A 23,384-nucleotide genomic window follows, 5' to 3' on the forward strand; every position below is an offset into this window, starting at 1 on the left:
AATTGGCAAGGAATCTCAGGGTCGTACATGGTGACCGATATGTACTTTGATAGTAAATTTATTTTGAACTAATTATCACCAAGTAACACACTGATTTCCTCCAAAAGGACCATAACCTTGTCGTTAGGTTTGGAGGCTTGGGTTCCTCAATGACCGGAGAGCTATATCGGCTGGAGTCAGGGCTTTATGCTTTGGTTCTTGGTAGGGTCACCCATGGTAGAGGCCAGACTAAGATTTCCACCGGTCCTCCAGGTTCAGGGGTTCAGCTCAGGGCTAACAACCCTGACTGGCAAAACAAAAAAGTTACAGAAACATGAATGAAGAATCCTCCTACATCTGAGCGCGACGGTATTCCTGAGTCTCCACCTGGGACTTGCGTGACTGACAGTAGTGAAAACCAAGAGGAAGCTACTGACATGACGAAGGAAGCCCTGAACACCGCCAGAGATGGAGGACCCTCATCGTTGCCCTAAACGCCAGTGGCGCTGTGAGCAGTAAGAAGATATATGAAAATTTTAAAACATTTCAGACCTTCGAACCGAGATCATCTTGCCATCGAAACGTTCCAGGATTAGAAAGCACGCCTTGAAATATGTCTGCCATACAGATGGCAGAAGTTAGGATTTGTCAGTAGAGATTAAGAAGTGATTAACCAGCAGCTGATACATGCACTCATCAACTCTGACATTAAATAAATAAGCTACCGCACCCCTCTCCCCAAGCATACACTTGTCAGCTGAACTCATTGTTATTTACACATGGAAAGTTCATCAGCCACGAGAAGGTCCAGAGTGCAATACTGGTTCAATCCAGTGCTGAAACTCAGATGAAGTTCAAGTTCACCCACACAGCCCCTTTAAAGAGGATTAAATATTTATTCTGCACAGTGACTCACACCACTCCACCCCACTTCCTGACGTCTGCCCACTTCTGCTTCAGATCAGATCACTTGCAGAAGTTCCAAGCAATCTCATAATATTTAACAGTTAGTTTTGTCACACTGCAGGAAGCATGGGTTGAAAATTCTCCTTGCAAAGTTTCAATGTGCCCACATCTTCAAAGAATGGATCATTTGCAGGAGGGCATCAAATTAACCTATTCCTAACATCACTTCCATATTGTCTAATAGTGAATGACCATCTTGGTCGTTTTTGATGCGATTGCAAGACCCTTCAGGACATTGTTAATGTGGAACGTCGCAAGTTCGACTCACTGATTTATTGGCGGTGAGCGGAGGCGGGTGGCGGGGGAGCTGCGTAGCCTCGGTCATGGCGAGGACCAGGCCTCAAGCCGTGGCGTCGCCTGTTTACAGCCGCCAGGAGGGAGGCATCGGAGGCGGTGTGCTCCACCAGGGGTGGTGTGGTGTGGCATGGCGTCCAGGCAGGAGTCAGCACTGTTGCCCCCTAGTGTTCGCTTGGCAGAAGACAAGATGCACTGTGGTCGACTGCAGACTTCTACGGCATTCATGGACTCAGGGTCCTATGGCTGTATTTTACTGATACGTTTCTGTGCTTACTACCTTGCACGTGCTGTCTGTGCTTTGTGCTCTGTGACTGTTGGGACGGTGCCCCAACTTGGTCCCGAAGTACACTGTCTCATTTGGGCTGGATTCATGGGCATTCATGTATGGCTGAATGACAATCAAACTTGAAACGAATTATCATGAACACTGTATACATGAGAGGTAAATGCCATCTCTCTAAATCAGGTGTACCCAAACTTTTTTTATGCCATGGGCCGCCACCATTAAGCAAAGGGTCCGTGGACCCCAAGTTGGGAAACCCTGCTCTAAGGTCATCTGTCAATTTTCCGAAGCTTTTGGTATCCAGCGTACAGATACTGGCAGGCTCCTGAGATCTCAACCAAGAGTTAGATATCAAAAGTGCAACAGTGCCAACAGCTCAAAGACTTTATACAGTTTTTACTAGTACCAGCTCCATCATGGGCACTATCCTCCCCAGTATTGAGGGCACCTTTAAAAGGCAATGCCTAAAAAAGGACCCCCTCCCCCATCATCCAGGACCTGCCCTCTTCTCATTACTACCATCAGGGACAAGGAACAGGAGTCTGAGGACACAACACTCAACGTTTTTCTCCTCCACCATCAGATTTCTGAATCATCCTTGAACACTACCTCACTGCTTTGATCTCTTCTTGCCTTTCAAGTCAAGTCATTTTTTATTGTCATTTCGACCATAACTGCTCGTACTACGTTCTAACTTAGTGCACAAGGCGAGGACCTTTATCTGGGATCTAGGTGAAAAAAAAATCAAAAAGGGTGTTCACCTTTGCAGGAACTTACAGCACAGTTGAACAACTCAGCCACTGTGCCCAAGTGGGTTGACAAAGTAATATTTATCGGGGTGGGGGGGGGAAGGGGGTGGTTAAGGCACTCAAATGCTCATTATAAAAGCTGGAATGATGTAAATACTCAGCAGGTCCAACAGCATCTGTGGAGAGATGAACAGAACTGTTTCCGGTCAATAGCTGTCCATCAAAATGGGCGTCAATGAAACTTTAACCGTTTTTCTCTCTCCACTGACGCCGCCTGCCTTGCGGAGTATTTCCAGTCTTTTACTGGAATTCCTGGATGGTATCAGTGTGGAAGTAAGGTGTGCCCAACTCGACTATTTTTGTTCAAAGAGATACAGGCAAGGTGTAAGGCCCTTCTATCCCAATGAGCCCGTGTTGCCCAATTGCACTCATGTGACCAATCAATCTACTAACCTGCACATGCTTTTGGAATGTGGGAGGAAACCGGAGCAGTCATTCTGGTCTAATTTCAGATTTCCAGCTTCTGCAATCTTTATTCTTAACAATTCAGTTGCTCAACATATTCCAGTCCTTGGCTATCTCCCTATCAACCTGCAGCCCAAGATAGCATCAGCAAAGTGCTTACTCATTTACAGGATTACTCAGCGCTTACACATGCGCCTTGCTGAAGGGTGTGCCTGACTAACAAACAGAAACGGGGCTACACCGCTACATTGCACCTCCTTGGCCCAGGCCGTTGAAGCTCCATGCGACCTGCCGTGTGAGAGGAAGTGGCGTGGGTCGGGGGGGGGGTGGGGGGAGCGCCCCGCCAGGGTGGCGGCACAGGCAGACATATTCATTTAAGAGACGGTTTGGTGATAGAAAGGTGTTGGGCCACGTAGGAGGAGGAATAGGTTGAAAGGTTGGCACAACATCGTGGGCCAAAGGGCCTGCATTCTTGTTGCACTATGCTCCAATTCACTTTCTGGACAGGAAGTGTATTTGCTCAAGCTGTTGAGCTTGTGGCTTTTATCCTTCCTGTAGGAGGAGGGTCTTTATTCCTTGGTACTGAGGAGAATGAGGGGCAACCTTATGCAAATGTCTAAACCGTACGAGAGGAAGGTGGACCGAACAGTCTTTTTCCCGGAGCAGGAGATACGGAAACTCAGAGTTTGAGTGGAAGATTTAAAATAGATCTTCATTGGCCCCAAAGGAAATTACAGTGTCACAGCAGCATTACAAATGCAGAGATACAAATAGTGGAAGAGAAGTAGAAAGAATAAAGAAAAAAGTCACCACAAACAGTCTAACAGGAGGTGGGGGGTGGGGGTCACCACTTCCCCGCTGTAGGTTGACTCATTATAGAGCGTAACGGCCGAGGGTAAGAATGACCTCATATAGCGCTCTTTGGAGCAGGGCAGTTGTCTCAGTCTGTTACTAAAAGTGCCCCTCTGTTCAGCCAAGGTGGCATGCAGAGGGTGAAAACATTGTCCAGAATTGCCAGGATTTTCCGTAGGGTCCTTTGTTCTACCGTAGCCTGAAGTGTGTCCAGTTTGACACCTTTAACAGAGCCAGTCTTTCTCATCAGTTTACTGAGCCTGTTGGCATCACCCACATTGATGTCATTGCCCCAGCACACCACTGTGTGGAAGATTGAACTAGCAACAACAGACTGGTAGAACAAGTGAAGGAGAGGCCTGCACACTCCAAAGGATCTCAGTCTCCTCAGGAAGTAGAGACGACTCTGGCCCTTCTTGTACACAGCCTCTGTGTTGGTGCTCCACTCAAGTCTATCATTGGACCAGAGGGGGCTACTTTTTTCACAGAGCAGGTGGTGAATGAATAAGAAGTGTTGAGACAGCTTCAATGATATCATTTCAGAAGCACTTGGACAGGTACATTGAAATGGGGGGGTGGGGGTGCCTGGACGGATATGGGCTGAACAGAGGGAATTGGGACGAGCTGGGACTTTGTGGGGAGATCACACCTCACTGCTGTGCAACTTGTTCTGATATTCCTGACTGGTTGGGCTGCTGACCACATGGCCAGCACAAAGCCATGTCGTTACCTCGTTCCAGAGTGGGAGAAATGTTCGGTACTGACCAGCAGTTCGCCCGACAGCACCTCGAGCAGTCGGATTAGCATCCGCCCATCCCTCAAGTCCGTGTACAGGTCTGTGATCCGGCAGGTTACTCTTGCCAAGTGCGAATTCACCCATTTTGTGAAGGTTTTCTTCTGGACTGCCTCGCGCTCGTCTGAAAGAAGAAACAGCAGGGGTCATTTCATCAGAAAGCTTCACAAACAAAAGATCTGAGCTACCATCAGATTACAATGTTGTGAAATTTGTTTAACTTTGCAGTAGCAGTACAATGCAATACATGATAATATGGAGAAAACTAAATCTGAATTAAAGTATATATACGCATGTCAAATAGTTAAATAAGTCGTGCAAAAATAGAAGTTAAAAAGTAGTGAGGTAGTGTTCATGGGTTCAATATCCATTCAGAAATTGGACGGCAGAGGGGAAGAAGCTGTTCCTGAATCATTGAGTGTGTGCCTTCAGGCTTCTGTACTTCCTTCCTGATGGTAGCAATGAGAAGAGGGCATATCCTGGGTGATGGGGGTCCTTAATGATGGATGTCACCTTTTAGAGGCACTGTTCCTTGAAGATGTCCTGGATACTACGGAGGCTGGTGCCCATGATGGAGCTGACTGAGTTTACAACTCTCTGCAGCTTACCTCAGTTCTGTGCAGTAGCCCCACCCCACCCCGCCCCCCCCATACCAGACAGTGAAGCAGCCAGTCAGAATGCTCTCCATGGTACAGCTGCAGAAACGTCAAAATGTCTTTGGTGCCATATAAAATCTCAACTCCTATTGAAATATGGCCACTGTCTTGCCTTCTTTGTAACTGCATTGATATGTTGGGGCCAGGTTAGGTCCTCAGAGATATTAACACCCAGGAACTTGAAATTGCTCGCTCTCTCCACTTCTGCTCTCTCTCTGAGGATTGGTGTGTCTTCCCTTGTCTTACTCTTTCTGAAGTCCACAATCAGTTCTTTGGCCTTAATGACACCGAGTGCATTTATAACATTTATAAAAGAAAAACTTTAACTGATAGAAAATATAGAAATAGGCAGCCAATCCTTCAACATTTGAAAACGATTGTCTTATTGGTCTCAAAGCTGCTACCAATATTTGGGGCATTCCCATCCTGATGAGATCTTCTCAGTTCTGCAGAGTCACTGGTCAGTACGGGGTTGCTTGATGTATTTTGCACTGCAGGAACAGAGCAGCATAGTTGGGGTAGGTACATGGAAGGTTATGGTCCCAGTGAGGGTCGATGGGAATGTGCAGTTTAAACGGTCCAGTATGGACGAGATGGGCTGTAGGATCTGTTTCTGTGCTGTGCTTCTCTGTGACTGTATGCTATCAGATTCCCTCCTCTTCAGCCTTTTACCTCCTAACCTCCAAACCTCTCTGGACGTGTGGTGGAAAGTGTGCTGACTGGCTGCATTACGGCCTGGTATAAGAACACCAATGCCATGGAATGGTAAATCCTACAAAAGATAGTGGATTTGGCCCAGTACATCATGGGTAAAGCCCTCCCAACCACTGACAGCATCTACGTGAAATGCTGCTGTAAGAAAGAAGCATCCATCATCAGAGATCCCCACCACCCAGGCCATGCTCTCTTCTCACTGCTGCCATCAGGTAGAAGGTACAAGAGCCTCAGGACTCGCACCACCAGGTTCAGGAACAGTTACTACCCCTCAACCATCAGGGGATAAGTACACTCATTCTACTTCTGATGCTCCCACAACCGACGGCCTGACCTTCAGGACTCTTTTATCTTGTTATTTCATGCCCTGGTTAATTATTGCTCTTTTCTTATAAGTGCATTTGCACCATTTGCTGTTCATTGATCCTGTTTACAGTTACTATTCTAGAGATTTGCTGAGTATGCCTGTATATGCTCTGATAATACATTTTACTTTGAACCTTTCCCACCTATCACCTCCCAGCTTCTTACTTCAATCCCTACTCCCACCTCACTTGGCTTCACCTATCACCAGCCGGCTTGTACTCTTCCTCCCGCTTCCTCCTACCTTCTTTGCCTGGCTTCCGCACCCTTCCTTTCCAGCGCCCAAAGCATCAGCCCTCCAACCTTCTCCACAGGTGCTGCCTGACCTGCTGAGGTCCTCCAGCAGTTTGTGTGCCTCTCGCTCTGGCTTTCCAACATCCGCAGAACCTCTTGTGTTTATCGCATCCAGCCAATGACACGAGGTTTTAAGTGACGGCCTCCTTTCCTGTCGCCTTGCAAGGAGCTTAGCTATTTTGTTCCCAGTTTCACGGATCGTCGCACACCATCCTAATCCATACCAGCCCTGGAGGGGGTTATCAGTTTGGACATCAATTTCACCGGAGTGCATCTGAAGGCCCCTTTCTGCAAAATCAACCTTGCTTCCCTGTTTTGGGTCTTGATGATTCAGTTTTGTTCCCTATGATACTCTGCTTTTGCTTTTTTCCCTCAAATAACGATCAAATCTTAGTTTTATAGTCACGTGTATATTGAAACATCAAAACAATGAAATGCATTGTTTGCATCAATGACCAACACAATCCGAGGATGTGCTGGGGGCAGCCAGCTAGTGTCGCCACATGTCCAGCAACAACATAGCATGCCCACAACTTACTAACCCAACCAGTATGCTTTTGGACTGTGGGTGGAAACCACAGCACCCGGAGGAAGCCCACACAGTCATGGGGAGAACATACAAACCCCTTACAGCAGGGGTCCCCAACCTTCTTTTGCACCGCGGACCGGTTTAATATTGACAATATTCTTGTGGACCGGCCGACCGGGTGGGGGGGTGGTGTTCAAGTAGGGTTAAACTCACCTCAACATGTCTTTTACAGTTAGGGTTGCCAACTTTCTCACTCCCAAATAAGGGGCAAAAGTAGCAGTCAAATCCTGGGACACTTTACCCCGGGAAAGATTACCATGACCAGGAAGCCTTGCGCGGGCACCTGTGTGCGCATGCGAGTACGTGCCAATCTTTTTCCCCACAAATCGGTTTCCCCTTCATCTTCGCGACTGTACTGTACATACATTATTTCTACTTTATATAGGTTGTGTATTTATCATATCATTCCTGCTTTTACTATATGTTAGTGTTACTTATTTTTGGTTTTATGTGTTATTCGATATGATTTGTTAGGTTATTTTTTGGGTCTGGGAACGCTCAAAAAATTTTCCCATATAAATGAATGGTAATTGCTTCTTCGCTTCACGCCATTTCGGCTTACGAACGGTTTCATAGGAACGCTCTACCTTAGTGGGGGAAATACGGGACAAACCAATTTAGCCCAGTATACGGGATGTCCTGGCAAATACGGGACAGTTGGCAACCCTATGTTCAAGTTCAACAGTGCGTGACAGGGAACGAGGAAAGGTGCAGCTGACTCATATCGTTTCCTCGCGGCCCGGTAGCACATGCTTCACAGCCCAGTGGTTGGGGACTGCTGTCTTATAGACAGCAGTGGGAGCCAAACCCCGACCTTCACGTTACCGGTGCTATACAGTATGGAGCAGAGAGAAGCAGGCATGACAGTGCCAACAGAAAGTATTATGCACACAACAAACAGCCCGAGATCTGGAAAAGGCAAGAATTCATAGGACAGGAATATGCTTTTGACAGGAAAACTACCCACAAGCTAGCCCAAACCAGAACCCACACTTTAGGTCTTCTGACATTTCTGAGGCAGCCGGACTGGGTGATGCCACTGAGAATGCTCAGATTTCTTATTGTCTCGGGATAAAAAATACTTTAGATCCAAAATAGAAACAGAAAGCACTGGAAATCAGAGCAAAAATCTGGTTTAATATCGCTGACAATGTCGTGAAATTTGTTGTTTTCCAGTAGCAGTCCAATACATAAAAGACTATAATTTACAGTAAGCTATATTCTTACTTTTATATCCTATTGTAAGTTAGCTTTTATTTAATTTATTGATTAAATTAATAATTCCTATTTTATAAATATTTACTTTGATAATAAATGTACTTTGAACTTTGGAAAAACAGTGAGGTAGTGTTCAGGAGATCAGGCTGAGTGACTTGCGGAAAGAGGAAGAATTAATGTCTCATTGGCAGGATCTTTCATCGCGACTGAGAAAAACGAGTTCGACGCAGTGGCAGAGCAGATGAAACAGAACGACAACACTCTTTCCTTCTCTGCTGCATCTTACACAAGCCGCTCAGCACTCATCGTTATATAGAAAAGCACACAAAGAGATCATTTTGTTCATTTGATCATCTGCTTCAATTGAAACCGCAGCTGGGTGAGAATGTCTATAGTGCAAAAAGATTGAATTAATATCCCATTCAGCGATTTAATACCATGAAATCTATACAAGAATAATAGGAAGTTAACACAGACATATATTGTACAGAAAAGTAATCTGTGTTACTTTTCCCCCAAATGATGCTGGTTAATGGGTGATGGGGTGGAGATGCGTCACTAGCAAAGGAGGTGTAAGGCGTTCCTTCCCTCCACTAACTTGCAGGTCACCCTTGGGCAAGGTGTAGCACCTGCTTAGCACCCCCCCACCCCGATCAGGGTCACGTGAACCCATGGGGGCAGGTGGAGGATGGTTGTACGAGCAGCCAGTGCGTATCACAAGTCCTGGTTATGCGACCACTGACGCCTGGCAGACAATCTCTGAGGAGTATTGATAATGGCTGGGGCCACCCATCTTGGAAAGACTCTGCCCAGAAGGCGGCGATGGCAAACCACTGCTGTAGACAAATTTGACAAGAACAATCATGGTCATGGAAAGACCATGATCGCCCAGGTCAGGCAACACGGCACACAGCGAATGAGCTGGCTAACAGATTATAGCTAACGTATATTACAAAGACAGCATGAAGAAAGGCAAATGTAATGTTTGCATTTGTATCAAGAGCACGAGAATATAAAAGCAAGGATGTAAAAGCAAGGTTGCAACAAGACCTGGGTGTCATTATACACCAGTCATTGAAAGTGGGCATGCAGGTACAGCAGGCAGTGAAAAAGACGAATGGTATGCTGGCATTCATAGCAAGAGGATTCGAGTACAGGAGCAGGGAGGTACTACTGCAGTTGTACAAGGCCTTGGTGAGACCACACCTGGAGTATTGTGTGCAGTTTTGGTCCCCTAATCTGAGAAAAGACATCCTTGCCATAGAGGGGGTACAAAGGAGGTTCACCAGATTGATTCCTGGGATGGCAGGACTTTCATATGATGAAAGACTGGATCGATTAGGCTTATACTCGCTGGAATTTAGAAGATTGAGGGGGGATCTTATTGAAATGTATAAAATTTTAAAGGGATTGGACAGGCTAGATGCAGGAAGATTGTTCCCGATGTTGGGGAAGTCCAGAACGAGGGGTCACAGTTTGAGGATAAAGGGGAAGCCTTTTAGGACCGAGATGAGGAAAAACTTCTTCACACAGAGAGTGGTGAATCTGTGGAATTCTCTGCCACAGGAAACAGTTGAGGCCAGTTGATTGGCTATATTTAAGAGGGAGTTAGATATGGCCCTTGTGGCTAAAAGGATCAGGGGGTATGGAGGGAAGGCTGGTACAGGGTTCTGAGTTGGATGATCAGCCATGATCGTACTGAATGGCGGTGCAGGCTCGAAGGGCCGAATGGCCTACTCCTGCACCTATTTTCTATGTTCTCTATGCTTCTATGTAATGCTGAAGGCTGACAAGGCACTGGTCAGGCCATATTTGGAGTATTATGGGCAGTTCCGGGCCCCTTATCTAAGAAAGGATATGCTGGCGCAGGAGAGAGTCAAGAGGAGATATACGAGAATGGTCTCAAGATTGAATAGGTTAACGTATGATAAGCATTTGATTGCTCAGGACCTGTTTAGAATGAGGGGTGCTGTGTATTTAATACGTGAGTAATATTGTAAATACATTTTTGATTAAGCTTTTTTTATTTGTTTAAATAATTATGGGTTATACGTAAAAATAGGTGAATTGCATACGGCTTGGCGTTGCCAGGTGATAAATTCAACATGAAGTTTGACTCACATTTCGGACTCCTGCGTCTTCTGTTAAATTAGTTTAAAATTTTGAAATGACTAAACCTAACAGAGGATCTCGCAGAAACCTATCGGTTATTGAAATGCAACACACATAAAAGTTGCTGGCGAACGCAGCAGGCCAGGCAGCATCTATAGGAAGAGGTACAGTTGACGTTTCGGGCCGAGACCCTTCGTCAGGACTAACTGAAAGAAGAGCTAGTAAGAGATTTGAAAGTGGGAGGGGGAGATCCGAAATGATAGGAGAAGACCGGGGGGGGGGGGGAATGGATCTCCTATCATTTCCGATCTCCCCCTCCCCCCACTTTCAAATCTCTTACTAGCTCTTCTTTCAGTTAGTCCTGACGAAGGGTCTCGGCCCGAAACGTCAACTGTACCTCTTCCAATAGATGCTGCCTGGCCTGCTGCGTTCACCAGCAACTTTTATGTGTGTTGCTTGAAGTTCCAGCATCTGCAGATTTCCTCGTGTGTGGGTTATTGAAATGTCCAGGTGGAGTGGGTGTGGAGAGGCTGTGGTTGGGCTCGGTCATTCTCCGATCTTTGCAATTTACTTGCAAACGCTTTGTGGGGACGTCATCACCGTGCTGTTCACTGTGGTGTGCCCTCCGAATGCTTAGCTGTCTCCAATAGTGGGAGAGTCTATGACAAGAGGGCACTGCCTCAGAATACAAGGGCGTCCCTTTAAAACAGAGATGAGGAAGAATTTCTTTAACCAGAGGGTGGTGAATCTATGCAACAGCTGTGGAAGGCAAGTTATTGAGTATATTTAAAATAGAGGTTGATCGGCTCCTGATTAGTGAGAGTGTCAAAGGTTACGTGGAGAGGGCGGGAGAATAGGGTTGAGAAGAACAGAAATGACAGAACAGCCGTGCAGATTCGACGTGCTGAATGGCCTAATTCTGCTTCTATATCTTATAGTCTAAAGTAAATATCTGCAGAGTGTTTAAAATTGCTATCAGAGTTCTCTTCAATTAGAGTGTAGCACAGTGATCAATAGAGATTCAGCCCAACGGGAAGAAATAGAGACATCCCACCTTCGCTGCTGCCTCCAAACACCATTTTACAAGTGCCGCTTTCACTTCTAGACTCAAAATCTTCAATACAAAGAATGAGAAGATTAAAGTTGCCCATCTACCGCCTGTGGATTGATTTGGGACCCCGCCCCCCCCCCCCAAATTAGCTTCTGTTGAGACTGAGAAAGTCGTCACAGTCCCCGAGTCAATTGTAGTTCTCAGAAGCAACTAGATGATAAAGTCGAATGAGAGAGGAGAAAAAAGAAACGTGCAAGAGCACAGTTAAAGATTGGGATAATGGTGTGGTTCTTCAAACGAGGTGATAAGATAATCAGAATTTCCTAGTTATGTGCCTGCCATATTAGTGCAGGAGCGCACTGCTAACGTACTGCAGAGACAGTGACAGATCTGGGAACTGGCAATGACAAGACAGGCAGAACAAATGCCCTTCTGAAATAACAGTGATTCACTCAAACTCTTTCAAGGGCAGTGGGTCCTTTCTCTTCCCATCCACCTACCTTCATCCTCATCACCTTCCACCTTGTACGCCTTCCCCTGCCCCTCACCTTCGTGTTCTGGCTCCTGCCCCCATCCTTTCCATCCCTGCTGTGACGTCGACTCTATTCTCCTCCACTCATACCGCCTGACCCGCTCAGTACCTCCACCATTTTGTGTGTGTGTTACTCCTTTCTCTTTATCCTGTTAAACCTTCTTCGCTGTACAAACACAATTAAACCTCACCTCTGCTCACTGCTCTGGGCTTCGCAACAATTATTCCGCTTTGCTCTGAACTGGGGCTAAGGTTGCGGCCTGCTACGGGCTCCACAATGTTTACTCTGCTATGCTCTGAACTGAGGCTGAGGCTGAGGCCTGCTCTGGGCTTCACGTCTGAGGACTCAGTTCTGTTCTAAATGCTATTTGCTTATTTTACTGCTTGCACAATTTGTTTTATTTCTCTCTGCATTTTGAGTGCTTGTTGATCTTTTTCAAGGGTTCTTTTGGGTTTCTTTGTTCTGTGGCTGCCTGTAAGCAGATGAATCTCCGGGTTGTCTAACGTATGCAAAGCTTGATGATAAAATGTACGTTGAACTTCTTAAGTCTTTGCAGAGGAGATTAATGAGGGCATTGCCAAAGCTGGAGGATTTTAGCAAGAAGAAACCAGCTCGTAAATCTCCTCTGCGACTCTCTCATGCCTTTGCTGTCCTGTACGCAGTATTCCAGCTGTGGCTGTGTGCTTCCTAAGCTCCAGTATTTATTGATTTGTTGAGAAACAGCACGGACTAGGCCCCTCCGGCCCTTCGAGCTGCACTGCTCAGCCATCACTCAATTTAATCCTAACCTAATCTTTGGACTGTAGGAGGAAACCCATGTGGTCACCGGGAGAACGTACAAACTCCTTAAAGGCAGGGGCGGGAATTGAACCCAGATCGCCAGTAGCCACCATGTTACTGTGCCTCCCTGCTCTCGTGCTCCATGCCTCAGCCAGAAAATCATCTCAAGTTGATGGTGCTCTTGAACATCAGAGCTGAGCTGTTCTTACAATTACATTCAACACAAGGAGGCCGTGACATATTTCAGATCAGCAATCATCATCCTCCCCAATGAACAAGCAGCACATGAGCACGTTTGGGTCTTTTACAATATTCCAGTGGCCACACCGCATAACTGAAGTGAAATTCAGTTTCTGAATTTGAGCTGTTGTTTACTGCCTACCCACACAATCTCACATCAGGGCCAAAGATAGTTTCTTTAAAAAAAAACACCATCTGCCAATGCAAATGCTCTAAGCTTTATTCTCAGTTGTATCACCAAGCTATGGTGGGGGAGCCTAAGACCAGAGGAGACAGCTTCAGAATAGAGTGGAGTCTTTTTCTAATAACAGTGATGAGGAGGAATTTCTTAGCCAAAGAATGGCAAATCTGTGGAACTCGTTACCACAGGCGGCTGTGGAAGCCAAGACATCGGGTATATTCAAGGCAGGGGTTGACAGATTCCTGATTAGTCAGGGCATAAAGGGATACCGGGAGATTGAAGACAAGAGATTTGGGTTGAGAGGGAAAATGGATCATCCATGATGAAATGATGGAGCAGACTCAATGGGCCAAATGGCCTAATTCTGCTCCTATATCCTATGGTCTAAATGAAGGGTTACATTTAGAACATTATTTTCTATTGATCCCTCTCCCGTGAATGCCAGCAGCTTTATTCTATCGGAAGTTCGAGGAGATTTGGTACGTCACCAAAGACTAACAAATTTCTTCTGACGTACCAAGGAGAGCATTCTAACTGGCCGCATAACAGTCTGGTATGGAGGGGCCGACGCACAGGATTGAGAAAAGCTGCAGAGGGGCTGTAGACCGCCACGGTTGAGGACTTGAAGAGATGATGCCTCAAGAAGATGGCATCCATCAGTGAAAACATTCACCACCTGGGACATGCCCTCTTCTCATAGCTACCATCAGAGAGGAGGTACAGAAGCCTGAGACACACATTCAACATTTCAACCACAGCTTCCTCCCCTCCACCGTCAGATTTCTGAACAGTCCATGTTCTGAATTTTTCTGACTTCAGGCAGACCATCTACCTTCTGTAGACTGTGAGCCTTCACGGTTTCAGCGCACCCTCCATCAACAAAGCACGTCAGGGAGGTGATCGAATGGGGAAATTACACCCACACAAGGATGGACGTAAACAGCAGTCTTGCTCGTAATGTCCACATCCCATAGAACAAGAGGAGAACCTCATCTGACAATCACTGGAGGCAGACCCCTCCACCTTTCAACTGGTGATGAAAACTTTGATTATTATCAATGTATATGTAAATTAAACAACCTTGAGATTTGTCTGCTTACATCCACCACAAAGCAAGAAACCCAAAAGAAACCAACTTAAAAAGACCAACAGCCAATGCACAGAGAGAGAGGAAAAAAAAACACAGATTATGCGAGCAATGAAAGCAAGCAACAGCTTTCAGAACTAGATTTGAGTCCAGTGACCCGGAGCCCAGAGCAGTCAAAGTTGACTCACAGCCTCAGTTCATCGCACAGCGGGGCGCATCGCCATGAAGCTCACAAATACAGAGCCTGGAGCAGCCAGAACAGTCTCACAGGCTCAGCGCCGCGGAGAGAGGACTAAACGTCGCGGAAGAGCCAGCACAATCGGCCCGACCCTCGCCTCCGGTCCCGACAGCCTGCCTTTTCAGTCTACCTGGACCAGTTTTTAAATTGCCCAAACAGCAGGTCATCCCCCGCTCTAGGACCTAGGCCCCGCCGCAGCGACAGACTCTGGGCCTGGACAATGCAGAGTAAACTGTAAAAGCCACTGAAACTGCACAGTGCAGGTAAATGATAAAGTACAAGATAGATAGTGAGGCCAGGAGATCATTCTATTGTACAAGAGGTCCATTGAAGACTCTGATAACAACAGTAGGATAGAAGCTATCCTTGAGCCTTGTGGTACATGCTTTCAAGCCATGTATCCTCTACCCGGCGGGAAAGGGGAGAGGAGAGAATGTCGCTGGTTAGTAGGGTCTTTGATCATGGCCGACATGGTGATCCGCCAAGTCACACTCAGATTGGAGGAGCAACACATTATATTCTGTCCTGACGAAGGGTCTCGGCCTGAAACGTCGACTGCGCCTCTTCCTATAGATGCTGCTTGGCCTGCTGCGTTCACCAGCAACTTTGATGTATGTTGCTTGAATTTCCAGCATCTGCAGAATTCCTGTTGTTTACATTATATTCTGTCAGGGTAAGCTCCAACCTGATGGCATGAATAGTGATTTCCCCTTCCGGTGAACAAATTCCATGCCTCCCCTTCCTCTATTCCTCACTCTGGCCTCTTAACTCTTCTCACCTGCCTATTACTTCCCCCCGGGTCCCCTCCTCCTTCCCTTTCTCCTACTGCCCAATCTCCTCTCCCATCAGATTCCTTCCTCTCCAGTCGTTTACCTCTTCCACCCACTTGGCTTCACTACCACCTTCCAGCTTGCCTCCTTCCCCTCTCGCCCCTCTCCTCGCCTTCCTCCTCAGTCCTGAAGAAGGGTCTCGACCCCGAAATGTCGACTGTCCACCCGCCTGACCTGTTGAGTTCCTCCAGCATTTTATATGTGTTTCTTTGATTATGCTGGCAGTGAGAAGTGCAGACAGAGTTCTTAAAGGGGATGGTGGGTTCCTGTAACGTGCCGAGCTGTGACTACAAGCCCCTGCACTTTCTAATGGCCGTGGGCACAGCTGTTGCCACACCAAGCCATTATGCACCCCAGATAGAATGCATTCTCAAGTGTGTGTCGATAAAAAGTGGCAAGAGTTGACAGGGACCTGCCAAATTTCTTTCACCTCCTGAGAAGGCAGAGGCATTTCATGGCCGTGACATCAATATGGTTGCACCAGTACAGGCTGTCGTGACCTCGGAAATTAAAGCCCTCATAAAACAAGGGGTTGTAATGTATGCGAGCATTGTAGCAGAGCCCGTGGCCGATACATGGGGAATATCACACCTGAGAATTATGGGGTGAAGCTTGTCACCATTTGGTTGGTCCTGGCACTCCAACGTAACAATAATAAGTAAGGGTATTAACCTAGACTCCAAATTCTGGGAATCATCACAGTAAAAAAAAGATGGTAGATTGAGCAAAGGCACACTGACACTTTAAAGCCTTAATGCTGAAATGCAAACATTACAGAAGTTTATTTCATCGTCAAAGAGTGGTATTAACTTTGATCTTTGTTCCATCCAGTTAAATTTGGCTATGAGCAAGTTGCAAACAACGTATTAGCTTTTTTTTATAAAAAGCTGCTATTCATACAAATGTCTGTCATGCTGCTGTATTCAGAGTTCCCAGCAGACGTTGTTGAGGTCTTATCCCCTGACCTGGGACTGCCTGCACAGACACTGCCAAGTGCTGTTTCCATAGGGGACCAATCCAGGTGGGAAAATATGGCTGAGAAACACAGCAACGGCTTCAGAATCCTTGATAGTTGCAACAAACGCAGTCTTCTAACTCTCTCCTGACAACAACCTCCTTGACGAGCGTCTGCTATGCTGGCAGCGTGACCATCTGCTACTTCACTGATTCAAATGAGCAGGAGGGGGAATATTTGCAAGCTCTTAAGTCTTGAATGTTAACACGATTGAACAATTCCGCCAGACGAGAATTAGCCCAGGAGGCCGGTGTGCCCTCGCTTGCACCTCTGTCCCGAACCCATTCATATAAATGTGAGTGCAAAGAAAGCACGACGCCACCTCTACTTCCTCAGGAGTCTGCGGAGGTTCGGCAGGACATCTAAAACTTTGATAAGCTTCTGTAGATGTGTAGTGGAGAGCGTACTGACTGGCTGCATAAGGGCCCGGTAGGAATCCTACAAAAGTTAGCAGATTCGGCCCAGTATATCACGGGTAAAGCCCTCCCAACTATTCAGCACATCTTCATGAAACACTGTCGTAGGAAAGGAGCATCCACCAAAGATCCTCACCACCCAGGCCATGCTCCCTTCTCCCTGTTGCCATCTGGTAGAAGGTACAAGAGCCTCAGGACTCGCACCACCAGGTTCAAGAACAGTTACCACCCCTCAACCATCAGGCTCTTGAACCAGAGGGGAAAACCACACACATCTATTGAGATGCTCCCACAACCAGTGATCCCACTTGAAGAACTCCTTATCTCATGTTCTCGTTATTTATTGCTATTTATTTATATTTGCATCTGCACAGTTTGTTGTCTTCTGCACTCTGGTTGATCTTTCATTGATCGTGTTAGTTACTATTCTATAGATTTGCTGAGTAACCCTACAAGACACAGAATCTCAGGGTTGTATATGATATGTACTGATAATAAAATTTACTTTCTACTTTTTTAGGTAGGTAGTGATGGTAAGGCCGTATCTGAATGCCACACTCAATTCTGGGACCATTTAAAGTTCAAAGTAAATTTTATTATCAAACTACATATATGGCTGAGATTCATTTTCTTTTGGGCATACTCAATAAATCTATAGAATGATAATCCTAACAAAATCAATGAAGGACTGCCCAACCAGGCCGTTAGAACATAAGAACATAGGAGCAGGAGTCGGCCATCAGCCCATCGAGCCTGCCCCGCCATTCAATAAGATCATGGCTGATCTGTCCGTAAACTCAGCTCCATCTACCTGCCTTTTCCTCATAACCCTTAATTCCCCTACTGTGTAAAAACCTATCTAACTGTTTATAAATATATTTAGTGAGGAAGCCTCAACTGCTTCCCTGGGCAAAGAATTCCACAGATTCTCTGGGAAAAACAGTTTCTCCTCATCTCCATCCTAAATCTTCTCCCCTGAATCTTGAGGCAATGTCTCCTAGTTCTAGTCTCACCTACCAGTGGAAACAACTTTCCTACTTCTATCTTATCTACCCCTTTCAAAATTTTGTATGTGTCTATAAGATCCCCTCTGATTTTTCTAAACTCCACAGAGTATAGTCCCAGGCAACTCGATCTCTCCTCATAGGTTAACCCCTTCATCCCTGCAATCAACCTGGTGAACCTCCTCTGCACTGCCTCCAAAGCCAGTATATCCTTCCTCAAGTATGGAGACCAGAACCGCACACAGTACTCTAGGTGTGGCCTCACCAGTACCCTGTACAGTTGCAGCATGACCTTCCTGCTCTTGAATTCAATCCCTCCAGCAATGAAGGCCAACATTCTGTTTGCCTTCTTAATAACCTGTTGTACCCGCAAGCCAATTTTTTGCGATTCATGAACAAACACTCCCAAGTCCCTCTGCACAAAAGCATGCTGCAATCTTTCACCACTTAAATAATAATCTGCTCTTCTATTATTCCTTAACAGGATGATCTCACATTTACCAACATTGTATTCCATCTGCCAGACATTGGCCCACTCACTTAACCTATCTATATCCTCTTGCAGGCTCTCCATATCCTCTGTACAATTTGCTTTTCCACTCAGTTTAGTGTCATCAGCAAATTTTGCTACGCTACACTGAGTCCCCTCTTCCAAATCATCAATGTAAATGGTACACCAAAGTGCAGAAGCAACAATGTGCAAATACAAAAAGAAGGAATAGTAATAATAAATAAATAAGCAATGAATATCACGAACATGAGATGAAGAGTCCTTGAAAGTGAGTCCATTGGTTGCAGGAACCTTTCTGTGACAGGGCAAGTGAAGTTTATTTAGTTATCCCCTTTGGTTCAACAGCCTGGTGGTTGAGGGGTAATAACCGTTCCTGAAACTGGTGGTTTGAGTCCTGAGGCTCTTAGATATGTAAGGGGGTTTCAACTTTTATGTTACTGCGGAGGCTAATTAAAATGGCGTCTTCGTTATGTTAATCTGGGGAATGCGGCTTTGTTGTGTTAAGCGCTGAGAAAGTTTGCGTTAGCAGCTTGTTGTGGTTTAGAGTGTGATAAGAGGGTGCTATTAACCAATTGAGATGGTTGTTATAGTTTTGGTGTATTTGAAGATACTGTATGCGCGGGATTTTGGGGGAGAAGGCAGGAGAGCAAGACAGAGGATGGACGAGGTGCTGTGATGTCCATTAACGGGGTCGGACCCGAGGAGGGCGATCGGCGAGGAGACGGAGATGGACTCGCGTGGAGCGTCTGGTCGACCACCGTTGGTGGTCCCAGGCGGCCGGTCGAGGTGGTCCAAGGGGTCGCAGGGTGAAGAAGAAGGTCCTTGAGCTCCAACTGTTTGTGCACGAAGAGATTGGACTTTGATAAGTGTGACGCCTTTTATTTTCCTTTTATATTTTATTCTCTATTAATTATATAGTTCCAGTAATATCTATAAACTGTAAATCACTTAATCGTATCTGGTGTATTGTCAGTTATTTGGGTGGGGTGGGGTACCTCACACAGCATCCACACAAACGAATTACCCAATTTGCCAGGGCCGAGGGCTGTTTCCCTAGACGACAGCGAGCTGAGCGACCCTGAGGGTGGCCGGGGTGGCTACAGATAGATAGATAGATAGACATAGTTTATTTATCTATAAATAAGGAAGGTAATCAAGGCCCAGAGACGGCAGCAAAGAACGAGTCAACTGTTTCCAGGATTGACAGTTTTCATTCATGAAGGGTCGAAAGGGCGCTGTATCTCAATAAGCAAAAATAAATAACTTATTTACCTCATTTATATCGAGGGTGTGCTGGGAAGACAGCCCGCAAGTGTCGTCATGCATTCTCGTGCCAACGTAGCATACCAGTAATGCCCGGCAGCGCAACACAGAACAGACCAAGCAACAACAGAGTGAGACTGAAATAGTGCTGCAGCTGGCATACTGTGCCCAAAAGGAACCAAGCAAGGGGTACCAAAAACATCATTCCCGATGTGAAAAAGCACCTGAGATTCAAAACTCGAAAAATCAAGTACTGCACGTGCCAGAGTGAGGCGGCTAAGAAAGAGGCAGCAAAAGTTGTTCTTTGAGAGGATTAAGTAGTAAAAGACAGCTGTTATCCTGGTGAATGTTTAACAAGTAATGTGGTGTATTATTGCCACATGTACCAAGGTGGAGTGAAGAACTTTGTGTCACGTGCCAGCCAAGCAGATCATTTCATCATAACAGTGCACTGAGGTAGTAGAATGTAGAATTAGGTGTTATAATAACAGCGGGGGCATAAACGAAGGAAAGGCTAGAGAGAAGATATGCCACAGTGTAAAGGAGTTCTTGAAAATCTGTTCCCGGGACATTGCCGATGAGGCCAACCTCCATAATTGAGTGACTGCAGAACCAATCACAGGTTGGAAAGCATTTCAACAAATTCCTTGCGATCGGTCACTGCTGTTGTAATGTGAGAAATTGCGCATATGATACTGCAGCAACCGTGAACGTGAATGACAAGATGTTCAAGTTCACACTCAGATTACATATACTACACTCAAAAAAAAACACAAAATCAGGAGAATGCCATTAAGACCTTGGACCCAGACCACTGTACAATGGGATTATGGACTGGATTGACTGAGGTGCAGCATGGAATAGGCCCTTCCGTCCTTTTGAGCCACGCTGCCCAGCGATGCCCCGATTTAATCCTATCTTAATCATGGGACAACTTACAATGTCCAATTAGCCTACCAACCGGTACGTCTTTGGACTGTGGGAGGAAAGCGGATCACCCGGAGGAAACCCACGCGGTCACCGGGAGAACGAACAAACTTCCTTGCAGGCAGCGGCAGGAATTGAACCCCGGGTCACTGGTACGGTAAAGTGTCATGGTAACCACTACACTACCGTGCTGCCCAAAGTTCCAGATCGCAATGCACGAAGTTCGCCACACAACCAGTGATGAGATTTCCTCTCCACATCACAACCACATCCGAAACTGCAACAAATCAGCTGATATTATATTATATAGGCCAAGCATTCGGAGGACACACCACCATCAAGCTTGAATTTCCAGCATCTGCAGATTTCCTCGCGTTTGCACACCAATGATGTCTCTTTGTATGGTGATGAAAGATTTGCAAGCAAATAACCAAGAACAGCTGATCCCAGACTGTAGTTTCATGGTCCCATTAATGATGATAATGTTTTATTCCAAATCAATTCAGGCCATAAGATGTAGGAGCAGAATTAGGCCATTTGGCCCATTGAGTCTGCTCTGCCATTCCATCACTGCTGATTTATTAACCCTTCTCAACTCCATTCTCCTGCCTTCTCCCCATAACCTTTGACACCCTGACCTCCGTTTTAAATATATTCAATGATTTGACCTCCATAGCCATCTGTAGCAATGAACTGCACAGGTTCACCACCACTTGGCTGAAGAAATACTTCCTTATCTCTGTTCTAAAGGGGCTGTTGGGGGGGTATTCTGGAGTTAGGCGATAACGAAATATTAATTTCGACAGCAACCAACCTTCAGATCTGAATATGGAATGTAGACTGAATATAAAACACAGCTTGGAACAATGATTTCCTGGAGCTGCATTTTAGAGTAAATTGTAGACAAGGAAATACCCAACTGACTGGGGATGTCTGCATATGCATGAATGTAATCCAACACCCCCAATGCAGGAATACAACTCAGAGACCACAGCATTTAGATCAAACTGCAGACCAGGAGACAGTCAATCGACTGAGATGTCTGCATATGCATGAATGCAATCAACACCCCATTGCATGAATGAATATAACTCTCAGAGCAAAAGGCAGACCAGGGGATTTCTAATTGACTGAGATGTTTGTATAGGCATGAAAGCAATCGACATCCCACTGGATGTATACGACTCAAAGACCACAGCGTTTAGAGCAAATTGCAAACCCAGGAGACATCCAATTGACTGAAATGTCTGCATATGCATGAATGCAATCAATACCCCATAACATGAATATGACTGAGACACCATAGTAACTAACACTCATTTTGGGTGTATTGGTGGGAAGACCCAGGAATCTGGAAAATCATGCAACTCACAAGAAGCATTATGAGGGCATTGTAACTATAGAAATTGTCCTGTTACCTTTGCTCCTTAACATCTAAAAGCGTGCTGTAATGTTGGATTGGGGAGCCTCTCCAACGGCTGTCAGATTCCATGTACCCCAAATAAAGACTTCTATATCTAACAGCTGTGTCTCTCTGCTGACCGTTCACAGACATGACAGGGACACTCTTCTAATCTGAGGCTGTGTTCCCTGGTCCTACATCCCTTCCATGTCCACTCTATCTAGGCCTTTCAATATCTGATAGATTACAATGAGATCCCCCCTTTCATTCTTTGAAACTCCAGCGAATACAGGCCCAGAGCCATCAAATTCCTCATATATTGTATTATTGAAAGGACTAGATAGGGTGGATGTGGAGAGGATGCTTCCTATGGTGTGGGTCTGCAGAAATAGAGGGTACACCCTCAAAATTGAGGGGCGACCTTTTAGAACAGAATTAAGGAGTAAGTTTTATAGCCAGAGAATAGTGAATCTGTGGAACGCTCTGCCAAAGACTGAGGCAGAGGCCAAGTCCATGGGTATATTTACGGCGGAAGTTGATCACTTCCTGATTGGTCAGGGCATCAAAGAACACGGCAAGAAGGCAGGTGTGTGGGGTTGAGTGGGATCCGGGATCAGCCATGATGGAATTGCAGAGCAGACTCGATGGGCCAAATGGCCCAATTCTGCTTCTGTCTTATGGTCTTATGAGACTGCTTGTATTATCCAAATCCATGTCTCCATATCAAGAGGCGAAACCACAGGACACTTGTCCAGTAACTGAACCACTGTATTATCATATTGCAATAAAATGCTTTATTACAAAAAGTAAATGAAGCAGAAGGACCCATGAACTATCTTTTACACTGAACAGCTGTAACCCTGCTTGCCCAATATGCTCTCTGTGCCGGATACCACTGCAGTTCTACTGCATTATGAATGAGATTTATGCTAAATTTATGTACAACTGTGGTCCAAAACGCGACAGGATGAAGGTTTTATTCGGTCATTTCCCGTTAAGCAGTAATAAAAGGCTTCAGTTTCCCACTGCTAACAAAAACTCTTGCCTCAATATAAAATAAGAAGTTTGACTGACAGATGTGAATGGTTTCAGGTCTTTGTTTCATTATGAAACGAGCTCCATGTGGTACCCACTGGGAGGTGCTGCCATTTCCTTCATGCCGGTCCAGAACAAACTTGCCATAAATCTACTAACCAGCAGAGCATGACCAGAACCGCAGAACTGCTCTACGACTGGAAAGGAGAAACTAGATTTACAGGGCAGCCTGATTGCATCGCTGAGAACCAGGGTCAAAGAGCTTCCACAAATTCCTTGACATCAGTCATTGTTGTTGAAGGAACGAACGTGAGAAGCTGATATAATCCCCTTGCTGTACAGTTTATAACAGCGAGGCGCTTAAGCTCCCCTTCAGTTTCAGATTTATCACATGCACATTGAAACAGTGAAACATGCCGTTTACTTGAGCAGCCAACACACCACCCAAGGATGTACCGTGGGCAGCCTGCAAGTGTCACCACGCATTCCGGCGCCAACGTCGCATTCCCACAATGTTCAGCAGAACAATACCAGTCAACAA

The 23,384-nt window shown here is 45.9% G+C and overlaps 1 protein-coding gene across 9 annotated transcripts in view; it reads right to left on the bottom strand.

Moving 5' to 3' along the window:
* The window catches only part of LOC134339548 (spectrin beta chain, non-erythrocytic 1-like), a 509,093-nt gene that overhangs the window by 170,216 nt on the left and 315,493 nt on the right, over positions 1-23,384 (bottom strand). For all 9 annotated transcript variants that reach the window (XM_063036164.1, XM_063036163.1, XM_063036170.1 and 6 more), the window contains one exon: positions 4,357-4,508. In XM_063036164.1, coding sequence (XP_062892234.1) covers positions 4,357-4,508 — 152 coding nt within the window. The remainder of the gene's footprint in view (positions 1-4,356; positions 4,509-23,384) is intronic.

This window comes from Mobula hypostoma, chromosome 30, assembly GCF_963921235.1.
Source record: "Mobula hypostoma chromosome 30, sMobHyp1.1, whole genome shotgun sequence".
Lineage (NCBI taxonomy): Eukaryota > Metazoa > Chordata > Chondrichthyes > Myliobatiformes > Myliobatidae > Mobula > Mobula hypostoma.